Source organism: Thamnophis sirtalis, unplaced genomic scaffold (genome assembly GCF_051295495.1).
Source record: "Thamnophis sirtalis isolate CommonGarterSnake01/CBP01778 unplaced genomic scaffold, rThaSir2_p1.2 scaffold_1, whole genome shotgun sequence".
In the NCBI taxonomy this organism is placed as follows: Eukaryota; Metazoa; Chordata; class Lepidosauria; order Squamata; family Natricidae; genus Thamnophis; species Thamnophis sirtalis.
In genome coordinates this window covers 63,698,001-63,714,996 of record NW_028261381.1, presented here as the reverse complement: position 1 = coordinate 63,714,996, position 16,996 = coordinate 63,698,001, and the positions used below count along the sequence as shown (strand labels likewise).

Below are 16,996 nucleotides of genomic sequence, written 5' to 3'. Positions count from 1 at the left end.
GTAGTCTTTATCTCTTTCATAATGCTTAGGTTGCTCAGTTTAGTTAACATTTCCGTGTAAAGCTCTTATTATTTGTATTTGTCACCGGCTTCATAATTCCCAGGGTACCCGGTAATCCTATTGTCTGGGTCGTTTTTTGCCCCCATCCCAATATTTAAATTGTTTTGCGCTGCTTAAGTTCTGCGAAATAGTAGCTTTGGCTCGCTTTATCCGTCACAGGGTGAAATTTCTACGCTTCATTTCTACCAAATCAAATGTATGTCACATGCCCTTTTGAGGGTGAGAGCGTTATGTGTCTACGGATATTCTCAAGCACCGGTTGTCTCAAAGGTGTTTTTTAAAAGATAATTGGACTTTCTTGGTTTTTCCTTGAAAACGTTTTGCTTCTCATCTAAGAAGCTTCAGCTTCTGGGGAACAGTGGGGAATGGAAGGATGTATATTCTTTGCAGTCATCCGATTGTTAGCTCTGAGTGGTAGAAGATTGGGGGTTTATCTATCCTCAGGGTTACCTGAAAGAGTGCAAATGGGTGTGGAGCCTTCTTGGTACTGCTGAAAGGGCTGTGTTGTAGGAGATGGGTGCTGTCATATTGAGAGAGGGTTGCATGGTTTTAGCATAGATGGCCTCTTTGACCCTCTTTCAAACCAATGTTGAAGTCCAAGAATGTGGACTTTGCTGCCTTCAAAAGAGTGACTTTTGTCTTTCAGAGGCAGATGGACTGCTGAATCTTGTCCTGGTGAGTTTGTTTTCCTGTGTTGCGCCATTTGTTTTAACTTTTAACTTGTTTTTCAATTCTACTTACAGGTAGTCCTCGAGTTATGAATGGAATGGAGCCTGCCCATTCCATTCGTAACCCGAGGATTCATGAGAGTGAATCTCGTACATTGAACAGGATCTCTCCCTCCTTTCGCCTCCTCCCACCCACACATTCACTAATCGGATGTGCGGTTCGTTAAGTGCACTTGAGGTATTTCAGGGTGGAGAAGGCCATGACGGGGGTGGGGGGGGTAATAATGGAACAGGCCACCTGCTTAAGACCACCCAAGGCCTCCCCGACCCACTGAAATACCTCATGCTCCCCCACGCACACACAACCTGCCATGCCAGGTCACTTACCATGCGAAGATCTAGCAAGCTGTCTCCTCTCAGCCATACGTGCCCCTCTGCAGGTCTGTTTTGGCTGGCATAGTGCAAGGCGAATGTTGCAGACCTTCTGAGGTTGTTCATCAGGGCAAACAACTGCCAGGATGCTGCAAGATTCATAGTTTCGGGACTTGTTCATAAACATTAGGGGGCACTGATTGAGTAACTTCAAATGTTGGCTAAGGGAACGCTTATCTGTAGTGGCACATGATAATTTTTACAATGTTCCAGTGAAAAACTTTGTTGAGTGTGATATGTCATTTCTCATAATCATTTTGTGAATCACCCTAAAGATATCTCTCCAAGTCAAACAAGCACAGATAGCTCAACAAGAATTGCTCCAGCTTAGAACACAGCATCTGGATGTCCCCCCTGTATTTTCTATGTGTGAATGCTCTGTTCATACATCCTATCAAGTTTTAAATCAGAGAGCCAGTTTGGTTTAGTAGTTAAGATAACAGACTAGAAACTGGGAGACCATGACTTCTAATCCCATCTTAGAAGGAAAAGTAGGAGAAGGAAGGAGTATTAGGTATGTTCACTGCCTTGAATTATTTATTAAAAACAATAAAGATGAGATAGACATAAATAAGATAACTGCTATTTATTTATCTATTTGTTTATTCAATTTCTGTAGCTCGTAGTGACTGGTAGTTTGAGCTTTGTTATAACAAGTTACCATAACATGTCTTGGTTACTCTGAGTGCTTTTGCCAAGGATCCAGATTGTAATCATGTGACCATGGGAATGCGAGTGCAATATTTTGTGATTTCCAGAAGTACTTTACAGGCCCTTTCCGAAATTGTCATAATTCTGGACTCTTGTTACATGAACAGTTGTAAATTGAGAACATCATCTTTGGTAATGTCACATATTTTGAGAGGAACCATATTTTGGAATGTATTCCAAATTGCAACACCTCTGGTGGGAGAGGCAAGAGCAGCATTTTCTCAGGATGCCAGGATGTAGAAAACATGAAGAAATGTAATTGAAATTTATGTCGCAATGTATAACAGCTTCAGATGTGTTTCTCTCTCTCTCTCTCTCTCTCTCTCTCTTTCTCTCTTTCTCTTTCTCCCTCCCTCTATCTCTTTGGCAAGCCACCCATCTCGCCAAAGGTGACCCTTTATATAAATAAACGATCTAGAATAGCCCTATTAAGCTTCAATAAAAAGTGCTATCCTGATTTTTTAAAGCTAAAATATTATCCAGCTACAAAATGAGATTATCTAAATAGATATGAATAGTAGTATTATTAGGTATTACGTGGGGTTGGTTTTGCATACTTTGCTCATTGTCTTATATCCCAGGATATAGCTTTCATCTAATTTAGCCTTTTTATCTTTTTATATTCTTTATTCTTATATATTTACATTTTTGTCTTAAGCCAAGATGATTTAAGAATCTGTATGTGATCTGAGCAGTGCATTGTTAGATTTACCCCAACAAATTAACCAACTAATTAAATATGTATCTCTCAATAAGTGTTCATCAGTATTGATAAATGTATGAATGCCTCTAGTAAAATGTGGGTAGTTTCTGCAAAAACAAAAAACAAAAAAAGGGAATGCATTCTGAATGGAGATACTATACATGTAGAAGGTGCATGTTATGACATCATTCATTCTTCTAATGCAGTGTTTCACAACCTCCACGAATTTAAGCTGAGTGAATTTCAATTCCTACAGAAATCCCAATCAATATGCTGACTAGAGGAATTCTGGAAATTGAACTCTACCCAGCTTAAAAATGCAAAGGTTGGAAAATACTTTACTAATGTATTTCAAATGAAAGAATGCATCATTGTCAATCAATGTTAATAAATGATTCTATAATCATTGTTACAGAACATTTTGTTATTCCCTGAAAACTCTTTGTATCCATTCAAGAAACACAAGTCATTTTGATTTATTTGCTACTTTAAAATATGCTCTTTATTTTTATTGTAGCAGATTCACTATTTATTCTTTTAAAGTTTGTTGTCTTTGTTTCCTGATATCTACATTTCAATCAAAAGCTCCTGTTATAGGAATTAATTTTTGGCTAATTTTATTCGATTTTTCTTAATTTTATTAATAATTTTATTATATTAGATAATTCACTATGTCCATTGATAGCATTATTAAATAATTAGTCAACTATCTGCATGGTTTGATTCAAGATCTTTATTACAGAAGGAAAACATTAGCTTGAAAATGCAAAGCTTCAGGAAATCTAAATAAGATTGCAATCTTCAGCAAACTTACATGGAAATAAGTCTCTGAAATTGATAGGACATACTGTATTTTCAATTATTATGATTGGGTTGGGTAGTGTAGAAATCACTAACGTCATAAAGAATCTGATATCAGTCGTTCCATGTTGGAGAAAGGTTTACCTCTCTACCAAATACTTTTAGCTAAAACTGCCATGCATAAAACTAGGCCCCAAGTTTTTAGGCCATTCCCCATTGTGAGAATCATTAACCCAATCACAGTGGAATTTAAACTTCTAGGGAAGGTGCACCCAGTTTTCCATAGTAACCTACTGAAGCCAGTGGTTAGGTTCTGAACTAAGGCGAGCAGCTTGGATAACCCCAGGCCCCATAGTGATGGAAGGGGAGACCCATTATGAGGTAAAGCGAATCCTAGATTCCAGGGAAAGCTACAATACTTGGTTCAATGGAAGGGATACCTTCTATCATCTGACATCTGAATTATAACATCCTTGCAGGCAAGAATATTGAAAGAAATATAATTAAAGGTGGCATGTCTGAGCTTTAGAGCATCACAATATGGAAAATGCATTGTCAACAGAATATGTTTATGTGTAATAACATATATTGCGTAATAACGTATTAGATCAGCTTTGAATTTCTTTACGTTGTTTAATGAATCAAATATTTAAATATCCACTAGAAAATAGTTGATCATTTTACAAAGACCATCCATGCTGCTACCCTTATTGTACAACTATATAAATCAGAATTGTCAGAGTAATGACAATTTAATAGTTGACCATAATTTAATAGCTTTGCAGTAAGGCTGTAAACCAAGATGATGACATGAGAATGAGTCAGCAGGGTTACTGCCACTTTAAGAAGCTGTATATATAAGGGAGGCCATATGAGGGTATATCTTTCTCCTCGTGTACTGTATTTTGCTCCTGAGTTGTCTCAAATTAGTACTCACACTGTGCACACTCTGACAATGATTGCTCCACTGTAAACAGGAAATGTACTTGTCCTTTTTTAACAAAGAATATGATGCTTCTAGATTTTTTTAAGCAGAATTAACTTTATGTGTTAAAGGCAAGATGAAAATTTATACATAAATGTTAATTGTATAAATAGTCCTTGCTGGAATTGAGAATGTTGTATATCCAACAATGGTGCAAAAAGAATTGAAGAGTCCCTAAGTTTTCTAACCACTACTAAATGTTGAATTTACTGAAGGTGGTATAGGATAAAGAAAAAATGTAAGCAAAGATGGCAAAAATAAGGTTTATCAGAACAGAGAGTGTTTTTCAAGAATCTTTGAACATGATGAGGCAAAATTCAAGGACCAGCTGATGAAGAAGAAAAAATTCTCAACTCGACAACAAAATTGTTGATAGATATTCCTTAAATACACAGGTGATGTGATTTAATGCCTTACAACAAAGTGCACATTCCCCTACGCCTGACCTCCATAGAGGCAACCGCCAATCTCAAATTACTATCATTGTATGGTGGGTAGCGCATTCTGTTGATTGCTTCCAAGCCTATATAGCGCGAGAGACAGCCACGGAAGTGAGTAAATGTGTCGAAAGAAAATTTGCCATGGTACTTGCCCAATCCACTGCATCCTGCAATATTAAAAAAAAATCAGATCAAATCTTGCACACTCATATTTTAGCTAACAACACAACTTGAGCAGCCCTTATAGTTATTCTTGTTCAAGCTAGATAATAGCTGCCTTTAAAAAGCTCTTTTCTCCTAATACTTACTGCAAAAGGTTTTATATTCAATGGATATTGAACAACTATTAAAGAAGAAACTAAAGAAGAGAATCCCATACAGAGAAACAAAACTGTTAGATAATAACTTCCTGGCTGTTTTGTTTCATGATTGGTGAACTACAACTGCCTTAATCTCCAATAAAATGGAATTATTGCTTTTTAAAAATTTATCATATCAAATGTTGATTTACACAGCGTGTTAAGATGTGTTTAGTGTAACATGTGACCCTATTGAACCAGAGCTGTTTATATTTTGATCTTGTTAGCACCACTTACAAAGTTAAAATAGTGAGCCTCCTCTCCTTAATGCCTGCTTTCCAGTATAATGTATAATGTGGACTAGGAGGTTTCATGCTCTCTCGTTTTATTTATAGATCAGATAATCTGTCATCCTTTCAGTAATGTTTCTTAACAGATACCTCAATGTCTTCAACAGTTGGCACAGCTTCTAATAAACTGCCTTTACTGAAAAAAAAGCTGGGATACATTCCGAGAAGTATCTGCCTTGAAAATAGCCCATGTCGAACTGTATAGCACAATCAAGCATCAGTACCAAAACTGTTTTATGACATTTTGTGTTATGTCCTAAACTGTTTTATAATAATCGTATGTCATAAAATGATTTTATTTAATTTGCCAAATTTCAGTTTCACTGGAGTCCTGAGTTCCAGATTTTTGATGCATTCTGTAAGTTAGCCCATTTGAGGTACCTTGAGTCAAAAGATATGTCCTATGATTGGTGCACTGTTTTGCCCAGTTAAATGTTACATGAATCAAGTTCTAGTAGTATATAGACAACCATCTAGTTTATAGCACAGAGGGAAATTTACTATTTGAGCAATTTGTTTTAACCTGCAAATAGTTTAAAATTAACTTTTAACGTTTTTTGTCTTTAGTCTGATGAAAAACATCATCAAGAGGGAGAACTGTTGAGAGGAAAGGATAAGGATAGAGGTAAGAAATAAAGATAACATAGAAAATTAATCGTACCAACGCCACCAAATGGTAGGGTAATCAATGTTGCTTGCAACATGACATCATTACCGCAAAAGCCACCACTGTTAGTACGGTCCAGTACCTCGTTCACAACCTATAAAGAGAAAAAAAATAGAGGAGTATTAGGAATCCCATCCTTAATCTTCCAAACATGAGTTTGTTCAGGTCGCAGCTCTATAATAATATGGGACATGATGCAAACAAGGGTCTTTAACCTTTGGGCCACTACGAACATTTGAAATGTTGAAAATGTGCCGCAGACATACTCACAAAATGGCTAACATTGTAGATGTAGTATATTAGCAATTGGAAGGCAGAAATAAAGATTTTCTATGAATCTTAGTAAAAAAAAGTTGAGAGATTGAAAATGCAAACAACCTTTTTTGGACTCACACATCCTGTTTTCTACTCCCATGCTCTATTCATACAGAGCCATGAAAAGGACAAGTTTGGTTAATATCATCAATGTCCTCTCTCAAGCAAGAGCTTTACAGCATACAGGTAGTCCTCGATTACAATCATTCATTTAGTGACCGTTCAAAATTACAGTTGCACTGAAAACAGTGACAGACTGGTTTTCACTCCCATGGTTATGTATCAAAATTCAGGTAATTGGCATATAAAAGCTGTGGTGCAGTGGTTAGAATGGAGTATTGCAGGCTAATTCAGTTCACTGCCTGGAGTTTGATTCCCATCAGGCTCAAGGTTGATTCAGTTTTCCATCCTCCTGAGGTGGATAAAATGACAACCCAGATTATTGGGGGCAACATGCTGACTTTGTAAACAGCTTAGAGAGAGCTGTAAAGCATGAAGCGGTATATAAGTCCAAGTGCTATTGCTATTTATGACAGTTGCAGTGTCCCAAGGTCATGTGACCACCACTTGAAACCTTCCCAGCTGGCTTCCAACAAGCAAAATCAATGGGAAAACCAGATTCATTTAATGAATTCAGGATTAACAACTGCAGTGATTTGCTTAACAACTGTGGCAAACAAGGTCATAAAATATGGCAAAAACCCACTTAAAACTGCTTTGCTTAGCAACAGAAATGTTGGGCTGTATTGTAGTCTTACATCCAGCAGTACTTGTACACTCAGGATTGTCTCAACTTCTCCTTCCAGATAAAGGTAAAGTTGTATTTTTAAAATGCAAATGCAGAATTCTGGGTTACAGAACAAGAAATGTCAGTGCCTGAATTGGGGGGGGGGGGGAATGGAGGATGCCATCACTCCACTACCTCTGATAAATAGCTGAAATTACTTTCAAGAAGTTGCAGGAGGCTCAAAGACAGAGAAAAAGATGACTTTTCTTCAGGATTCAGATTATTAGGAATAGGTGACTGCTATGGTTAGAGATTGTGCTCATTTTAACAACTTTTTTCTCTGTATTAGAAAACTTATTCTTTCTTATTCCTATTTCTTTGGAAAGTTACAGCATTCTGTATAATTTGGGAGTGAATATTTATTCTTCTCTTTGCTAATTTCCCGGACCTGATACAGAACTTGAAAACTGTCTTCTCCCAAGCTTACTAATTACAGCAGACAACCACAATCTTGTGGTCTGTCAAGAGCTTGGTGTACATTTTGTAAATTGGATGTTATATATCCTAGCTTTATGAAAAATAAATTTTGATTGTCACTTGCAAAATTGATTTGTCTTCAAAAGAAGAAGAAGAGGCTGAGCTAATTAGTCACATAACTTTATGCTACAAGGACAGGATGGCACATTACAGAAATCATTTCATTTTTTCCTGCTATTTATTTGCCTGAAGGACAATACATGTATGGGAGCCTCTCTCTTTCCCAGACCAAGGATGGAGTGAAACTCCTTGGAAAATAGTAAGGACACAAGCAATTATCAAACAGATGCAATCTTGGAAGGAAGGGAAGAATGTATAAACCTAGCAGGCTTCTGGGAGAGGACATTTGAAACGGGAGGAGGATATATAATATGTCTATCCACAATCTATAACCTGTACAACACCTCAAAAGCAAGCTTAGTAACATAGCTGCCCCCACACAGTATAACCTCCCGCCAGTTGCTCCTCATGAACTTGTGATGGGATGAAGTCAGAGTTGAAACTTTCATTTTATTTTTTGCTTAGTTTTGTCCTCTTTGGGACTGGATTTTCAATGTAGTTACATGGTTGTATTTTAATTTAGCCCAGGGGTGGGTTCCAGATTCTTTTACTGCCAGTTCGCTCAGGGATGTACTTCAGGTGTGTGTGGACTTCAGGGGTGTGTGCGCTTCATGCGCACTTCAGGCACGTGGGTGCTTTATGTGCACTACGAGCGTAGACGCAGTAGTGAAAAATGCTTCTGTGCATGCACAGAAGCAAAAAACAAGATGGTGGCAGTTATGGCACTGCCAATAGAACCAATTCGGGGGTGTAGGCGGCTGAGTTACTACCTACTCAGCCGAACCGGTAGGAATCCACCTCTGATTTAGCCACACCTCTTCTTCTGAGAGTTGGAAATCAATAACATATTTAGAAAAGTTCTGGTCAGAAGAAAAGTGACTTCTCAATAATTCTAGGTATCAAACTTTTTAAAACACCATATGATTTCAAAGAAGAGAAGTGCCTTAAGCACTTGTGCCCAGGGCAGGGAAGAGGCTGTCATGCACGTTGTACAAAGTCTTGCTTTTTTGGATGCCAATGGGAATATTGATCTAGAAAACCCACATTTGATCTACATCAAGACACAGAAGTCAGCAGTTACACAGGAAAGGGACATCTGGGCCAATTGGAATCCAGGAGACTGCCAACCTCCAGAGGATTCCATGTGCCTCAGAATGTCTACATAAGGGCTCTTGTGGTACAATAGAAGGGAAAACATTACTATCCATACCAGAACAACTTTATGGGCTATGGGAAATAATCCAGATTCTCCCAGATACAGTGTGCTGTAGCTTAAACAATATACCTTGGAATCACAGGAAAAGGCATACACAGCTAGTGGGCGATCTCTGCAATTGATGAAGTGTATGGCCTCCTCCATATCTTTCACATTGAATATTGGCAGGATGGGTGCAAGAACTTCCTCTTGCATGATTGGCTCCCATTCCTTCACATCTGCCAACACTGTTGGAGCTGTATTGAGCAAAAGATCACATCAAGACTTATTCTATTTATATACCATAACTTTATTTGGAGAGCTTTCCCCAGGTCTTCTCTTCCAATATGCAAACCCAAGAAAACATGTCTGTCTTCTCGCTTTATCTTAAACAGACTTTCCCAGTCTGAGATTTGCAAGATCAGAGAATCATGAGGCTGGAAGGACAAATGGATGTCCAATGTTTTCTTGAAAACTTCCAGGGCTGAAACATGCATAATTCCAGGAGGCAAGCTGTTCCATTGGTTAATTGGTCTCATAGTCAGGAAATGTCTCCTTTAAATATCACTTTAACAAGCTTCCACCCATAGCTTCTTCTCCATTTTCCTGCTTAGGTGCAGGATCTTTTCTCACTACTGAACTCCATCTTACTGGAAAGGGCCCATTGCTCTAGTCTGTCAAGATACTTCTGAATCTTCCAAATGAGCTCCCCTTCTATCCCCTTCATCTATTCTAGATAATTAATAAAGATGTTGAGCAATAGGCCCAAGACGAAGCCCTGAGGTACCCTATTGCATGTCTCTCTTCATTTATTTATTTATTTATTTATTTATTATCAAATTTATGTGCTTAGACATTGTTACATTGAAGGATACAGGCTGAATGTGGTGATCAGCCAATTGCAAATCTATCTGTTTTTGTTTGTCCCAGGTTGTCCTATCTTACCGAGAAATAGGCTATGGTCTACTTTGCCAAATGCCTTCCTGAAGTCTAAGCATGCTATATCCACAGCATTTCCTTGAGCCACTAATTTAGTCACTTTATCAAAGAAGGCAATAAGGTTTATTTGGCACAATCTGTTTTTAACAAATCCATGCTGGCTTCTCTTAATTGCTTTGTTCATTTCTTGGTGCTCACAAATGCTCTGCTTGATTATCTTTTCTTGGATTTTCCCATGTAATGATGTCAAGCTAATTGTTCAATTCCCCCCCCCCTTTTTTTGGGGAAAATTGGAACCATATCAACTCTTTTCCAGTCCTCTGGTGCTTTTCCAATACTCCAGGAGCTCTGAAAGATTTTGTTCAGTAATTCTGAGATCACATCTACCAGCTGTTTTGGGCTCCTGGGATGTAAACCATTTGGTCCTTGCGATTTGAACTCAGCTAAAGTGGAGAAGTGTGCTTTTTTTTTGCCTATTTTAACCGGCTTTTCTGTTTTGTCTTCCATAGTGCTATTTTTCCCCCTTTTCATGAAGACATTACAAAGAAGGAATTACCATATTTTTCAGAGTATAAGACACACCTTTTTCCATCAAAAAAGGCTGAAAATCTGGGTGCATCTTATACACTGAATACAGCATTTTATGCCTCCCGAAACTCCACCCCTTTACCAAAATGTTTGTGCATAGCTTTTAGGAGGCTTTCAGAGAGCTCCTGGGGGATGGGGAGGGCAGAAATGAGTAAAAAACAGCCCGTTTTTTGCTCAATTTTGCACCCCCAGCTCCCAGGAGCACTCTATAAGCCTCTTAAAGGCTATCCTTGCCCTTTTTTTAATTGTCTCTTCAAAACCTTGGTGCGTCTTATACTCCAGTGCGTCTTATACTCCAAAAATACGTAAGTAGTTTCACTTTTTCTCTGCCGCCCAGCACCATCTTGCCATCTTCTCCAATTAGAGAACCTATACTTTCCTTGACTTTCTTCTTATTCCTTACATATTGAAAGAAACTTTTTTGTTATATTTGACATTTATTGCAAGTCTTCATTCATTTGGAGTCTTAGCTTTCCTGAATCCATCCTTGCAGACTTGGGCTATTTGCTGATATTCTGTTCTAGTTATGAGCCCCTCTTTCCAGTTACTTGTCCTTTTCATACCTCAGTTTGTCAGAGAGCTCTTTATGCAAACATGCTGGTTTTGACTGGGGTCTTTTTTCTTTCTTTCTCTAGTATTGTCTTTGATTGGACTTTAATAATCTCATTTTTCAGAGTTTGTTAGTTTGTTGAAAGTAGCTTTCTTGGACTTTAATTTTCAAAATGCCAAGCCTGTGTGGCCAATGACAGTCCTACACATTTGGTAAGCATCAACTTGGGAGGTTGATCTAAATCAAAATCATGCATTCTTAATAAGCTTGATTAATTGATTGATTAACTTGTATAAAAGCAGACACAGCCCAAGCCAAGATTATAACACTATGTCTGATCTACTTTGGCCATGTTATGCCTGCAAATTCATTGGAGAAGGCAGTGGTGCTAGGAACAGTTAGTGGACAAAGGAAGCAGCAAACTAAGAATATGCTGGATAGATAACATCAAATCTGATGCAAAGTTGAACATACAATAATTGAACTAAATGGTGCTTGACAAGATCACATGGAAACCATTTGCCTATAAAGTCATCAAGAGTCGGACACGACTAATTGGTTAAAAACAACAACGATTGATTATGTACATAACAGGAGTCATTTTCGACTCCTATTGAACGCACAGATTTCTCTAAAAGCTTACTAGATAGTGTTCATGAAATGTCTTCCTGTCTTTCCCAAACTCCAAACCTTTCCTCTTGCTCTTCCTCCAGCTCTAAGTTATATACTCACCAATATAACGCTCACACTCATCAGTCTCTCCACCAATGGCCACCCGGCCACATTCCAGCAAAGCTTGGGCCCGCTTGAAATGCCTCTCATTGACCATGCGGCCAAAATCAGCTGACTGTTTGGGTTCATGTCCAAAGAATTCACAGATAGCGTGGCGCAGGCAAGGCATCAACCTCTCCTGTGTTTCAAGTGTACAAATGACATAATCTGGTGCAATGCATGTCTGTCCAGCATTGAGGAATTTTCCCCATACAATTCGGTTGGCTGCATTCTGGAAACAGCAGTTTTTATCCACATAACAGGGACTTTTACCCCCCAGCTCCAGAGTTAATGGTGTCACATGTTTTGCTGCAGCGGTCATGATGATCTTTCCTACACGGACACTCCCTATAAAGAAATGGCAAAAGTTGGGTCAAAAGGCATACTCAGCACAACTCCCATCCAGCACTGGGGGCTTAATTCCGTCTTCAAAAACCACCTATATTGTTTTTTCTCTCTCTAATACTCTTCCATAAAGATCAGCAAAACTCCACCAAAAGAAGGTAAGTAGCGCCTGGCAGATCCCAGAGAGCACTGAGCCACAAGGGCAATGGTGCAGCTCCCCAAGGTTCGCAAGCCTTGGGAAACAGTGTGAGGCGGACTTTTTGAATGACAGCATTGGCACCAGGACTGAAGTCAAGGCCCTGGCCTCTGCTTCAGGTCCAACCTTAGCACTACCATCAAGAACTGCTATTCATGGTGACCTGGATTGGGGGGGGGGGGCGATAATGTTCCTCTGATTTTGGTGTGAGGTATGTGTTGTGGCCCAGCAGGAGCTGTTGGAGCTGCCACCAGATTCCGACAGCGAGGGGCCCTATGAGTCAGCCATGGAGGATGTGGAGGACCCTGGACAGGGTTCCGACTCCGAGCAGGGCGCAGAGAGACTGGTTGGCCACCAGGTGGCGCCTGAGCCTTGGATCAGTGGGGAGGAGACAAGGGAGAGTGATCCAGAAACCAACTATTAGTTGTTCCGGGATGCACGTCGTCGAAGGGCTACTTGGCGTCAAGAACAACTACATAATTACAGGAGGTAATTACGCCCAGCTGATGGTCATTAGGCTCCTCTGCAGACTATAAAAGAGACTGCTTGTGCCACGCCCTTCTTGCAGAAGTCAACACTTTGACTAAAGAGAAACAAACTTGGCAGGCTGGATTGCTGTCAGAGTTTGTCTGAATTGCTGCCAAAGTTTGTCGGCCTTGCTGCCAAGGTCCTTATCTGTTTGTTTACTTGGCTTCCAGCCACCGAGAGTCTGAACTTGTTATTAAAGGACATTCTCATTTAAGCTTGTCTCGGCATTCATTACTGCATGGAGGAGGGGGTCAGAACAGGTATGTGTGTGACATGCAGGCAGTGTTAAGTTAGGCATTTTCCGAATTCTTGACACATCAGCCCCGCAAAGGTTGCCATCACTGCCCTGTGTCTAACCTGCCATTGATTCAGCTGTATAGCGATAAACATGGAAAAGCTACTTAACTAAGACATATGGCAAATTGCAGCACACTATACAATTTGGTCTAGAGGTATTGTAATTAGCTACAGATAAATTTTACTGGTGTGTGTGTGTGTGTGTTTAAATAATGATCTTAAATAAACAGAACCTTAAAAGATTCAATAGTTGAACATTAGTTTATCACATAGATATTTGTATAGTCATTAATACTCTTTTTTTTAAAGTTATACTTTTAAAAAGAATAACCTGAAAAGAATATTCAAGAAAGGAAAATCACCTGTATAGAAGATATAATCAAACTTATTTTCCAGTAATTTTCCTGTTTCTTCAGGACCAGCTGTCACCACAGCAAAGGTTTGCTATAAAATATATAAAATATTTGTTTTTGGATATTTTATTTAATTTCCTTTTTAACTTTTGTAATTTTTTTTTTTTAATGTTGTACGCCGCCCTGAGTCCTTTGAGAGAAGGGCGGCATATAAATCCAACAAACAACAACAACAACAACAAAAAATAGAAAAGGAAGTTCACATCTAATCAAACTAGCCTCCACATCACACAGGTGGTGTTTTTTTGTCCCTGAAACTTTGCAAGGCAAAAAGCCTTTTGAGAGCAATTTGGAGCAAGGAACTGATACATTAAATTGAAAGGAAATTAAGATTTTCTTTAAAAGGTTTTAATTTTAAAATGGGTGATCATTTTTTATTTAGTGAGAATATGGTAATAGGGACCTATGATTTTTTCCCCCTATCTAACCTTGGGAATGGAATTGTCCTGCCTTCATAGTACTCTTCTAAATTCATTCTTCCTTTACCTACCCAAAACAGTATTTTGTTGAAGTAACAATATATACTTAGTCTCCTACACTGCACTTGGATTTTAAGAAAAACAGGAAGCACATAACCTACATCCCAAATAAACTGACATTGCATATCCAGCTGTTAATTGTACATCACCCTTTTGCTGTGGCTGGCTGAGAGAGTGGACAGCCTTCTTCATTTTCATTGAAATCAAGAGGCTAGAAAAAGCGTTGTGCACTTTGATGCTTTTGTTGTAATCCTCAGAAGGTTTCCACCACCACCACAGTCTAAAGGAATGTATGTTTTTGGGAGGAACTGGAGTAGAAATAAACTCATCAAGCTTCCAAAAACAGATTTAAAAATGGAGATTAGTTCAGATCCAGAGTTTTTCCTCAATGGGCCCAAGGAATTGCCTTCTCATGATTAATTAAGACAAAGGCAAAAGAAAAGACAAATCAAAAATCCTCAGCTTCATTTTGATTTTTTTAACAAGATAAACTGGCAGATGAGGAACTCACCGGATCCAGATAACAAGGCAACGCTTCTGCAAGGAGCCTTTCAGTGCAGGTGCTCACCTCCGAAGGCTTGAGAATCACACAATTCCCTAGAATGAGGAAAGAACGCTTTACCAAGGTTGCAACAGATAAACATCCACCAATACTTGGATCTCTGGAAGAACGCCCATAAGATCTAATGTCTGAAATGAATAAGGAAATAGCTTCTCACTCACCAGCTGCAATGGCTCCCACAAGGGGCAACAAAGTAAGCTGGAGGGGGAAGTTAAAGGCTCCAATGATTAGCACCACACCATATGGATCCTTGCGAATGAAGGCACAATCCAGCTGTGTCATCTACCGAAAAACCAGAATAATTTTTCAGATAAAAAGTCCACCTTCAGTTTGATGAGATAACATATCATTTTGACTTTCATCCCCATCCAACCTAAAAAACATTCCTTTTCATTTGTTCTCCCACCACTCAACTTCTCTCCTTACCAGGTTCTTGCTCACGCTTTCATCCTTCATCCAATGGTTTAAGTTATTCAAAGCATAGGCCAATTCATTTCTGACCAGCAAAACCTCTGTGACCTCAGTTTCAAAGCAGGGCTGTGGAGAAGAAAGACAAAATGAAATGCATCAGTGATGTCCATATTGAGTTCAGAGGCGAACTATTTAGCAGTTCTTCATTGAGTAAACTTGTGTCTCATTCATGGTAAAGTTTTATCATGCCTTCATCTCAAATGATTCTTGAAATGTGATATTTGGTTTTTACACCAGGATATGGCACTAGGCTTAGTACTCTAGGTTCTTAAAACTTAATCAGACAGAAGACTCACATACAAACTCAACTACAAACAAAATTATGTATAGTTAGATGGCTGACTGCAAAGAAATCAAAGCCTTGATAAGTTTAAACTTTTTCATCCCACTTTTCTGAGATAAAGTACTTGGCTGCACTCCTCATCATTTGTTGACTGCTCAACTTTGTTTACATAATGATTTTCTGTAGCCTGAGAGCCAGCTTGCCACCTTGGTAAATTCAGTTTTCATGGCACATATAGAAAACATTGCTTCCTTTTCATAATTTTTTTCATGGAAAATCTAACGAAGAAAGATAGAATAGCTGTGCTATGTTTATTAACTGGCAAACAAGTGCTTCATCTGCAAGTCCCCTCTGAACTGTCAGATGCTCTAAATGGATAGCCCACTCACCTTGCGTAGGTCCTCACACAAGGCATGCTGGATATCGGCCTGTCTTTCCTCCAGAAAGTGACACAGGGCCTCCAGCTGTGTGACACGATACTCTCTTGGACGGGTCTTTCCTGACATCCAGGTATCACGTAAGCAATCCACTAGGCCAGCATAGGGGTTTAAACTAGGAGAAAACAAACACTCATAGAATCAAAAGAGTTATGGAAGAGTCCCACTCTTTTATCATTTACGTTCATCCTGATCCTGCAAGGCTGGATGCCCTGTAACAGTGGTGGGTTGCTCCTTACCTGTCTTTTAAGGCTTCTGCACACGAACATAGCACGTACAGCACCTGCATGATGCTCCACGGAGCAGCTGGAGCATCGCGGAGGAGCACGGAGGCGCTAAGATTCATGCATGCCATGTCCGCGCGTGGTGCGTGCGACACCGCCAAGCCCGTTCCAACCGGTACCCACCACTGCCCTGTAAGAACTGGATGGATAACCATGTTGTCTTTCTTTACTTTATTAACAGAGTCCAGGAATTTCTGCCTTGATTCAATACCTTTTTGGGCTTCCCAATATATATATATATACATAATGATTTTCACAATAATGCGTGAGAGGTATTTTGCTTTTATATATATATATATATAAAGCAAAATACCTCTCACACATTATTGTGAAATCACAAGAACAGTAAAGCCTACAAACTTAAAATTTGGGATGTATGTTCCTCTTGGCTTCTAGGTGCTTGCTAAGAAAGGATTTTTCAAAATGACCATCAGGTCATTAGTATTTTTTGTATTATTACTAACACAAGAGAAAGACTGAGGGAGAGAAGGGGATAATAGCAATAGCAATAGCAATAGCAGTTAGACTTATATACCGCTTCATAGGGCTTTCAGCCCTCTCTAAGCGGTTTACAGAGTCAGCATATCGCCCCCACAGTCTGGGTCCTCATTTCACCCACCTCGGAAGGATGGAAGGCTGAGTCAACCTTGAGCCGGTGAGATTAGAACCGCTGAAATGCAGATAACAGTCAGCTGAAGTGGCCTGCAGTACTGCACCCTAACCACTGCGCCACCTTGGCTCATATAAGAGGCCTCTGTGGGGCAAGCCTGAGAGAAGGGGATAGGAGAGGCCGATTGTAACTACTCATTAATTTTCAAGCTGTAAGTGTCGATTTATCAAGCCCAATCACATAGTTTTGTAGCGGAGCACGGGTATCCAGCTGATACTTAATACAAAGACTTA

The 16,996-nt window shown here is 39.3% G+C and overlaps 1 protein-coding gene across 1 annotated transcript; it reads right to left on the bottom strand.

Annotated features, from left to right (window-relative positions):
- Positions 1-3,187: 3,187 nt before the first annotated feature.
- On the bottom strand, positions 3,188-15,089 carry LOC106538897 (aldehyde dehydrogenase family 3 member B1). The gene is made up of 8 exons (XM_087713706.1): positions 15,045-15,089; positions 14,780-14,900; positions 14,568-14,653; positions 13,527-13,608; positions 11,760-12,146; positions 9,041-9,207; positions 6,111-6,210; positions 3,188-4,967 (listed from the first exon to the last, which is right to left on the bottom strand). The coding sequence occupies exons 1-8, from the start codon at positions 15,072-15,074 to the stop codon at positions 4,774-4,776; spliced, it is 1,167 nt and encodes a 388-aa protein (XP_087569832.1). The 5' UTR covers positions 15,075-15,089; the 3' UTR covers positions 3,188-4,773.
- Positions 15,090-16,996: the final 1,907 nt, after the last annotated feature.

What these genes read in the sequence shown, in the direction of transcription:
- LOC106538897 (XM_087713706.1), bottom strand. Translation starts at nt 15,074, where the DNA reads ATGAAGGATGAAAGCGTGAGCAAGAACCTG. An exon ending in TGCCTTGTTATCTGGATCCG is followed by an intron (nt 13,609 to 14,567) that starts GTGAGTTCCTCA and finishes TATATTTTATAG; the next exon opens with CAAACCTTTGCTGTGGTGAC. An exon ending in CCTACCATTTGGTGGCGTTG is followed by an intron (nt 4,968 to 6,110) that starts GTACGATTAATT and finishes TTAATATTGCAG; the next exon opens with GATGCAGTGGATTGGGCAAG.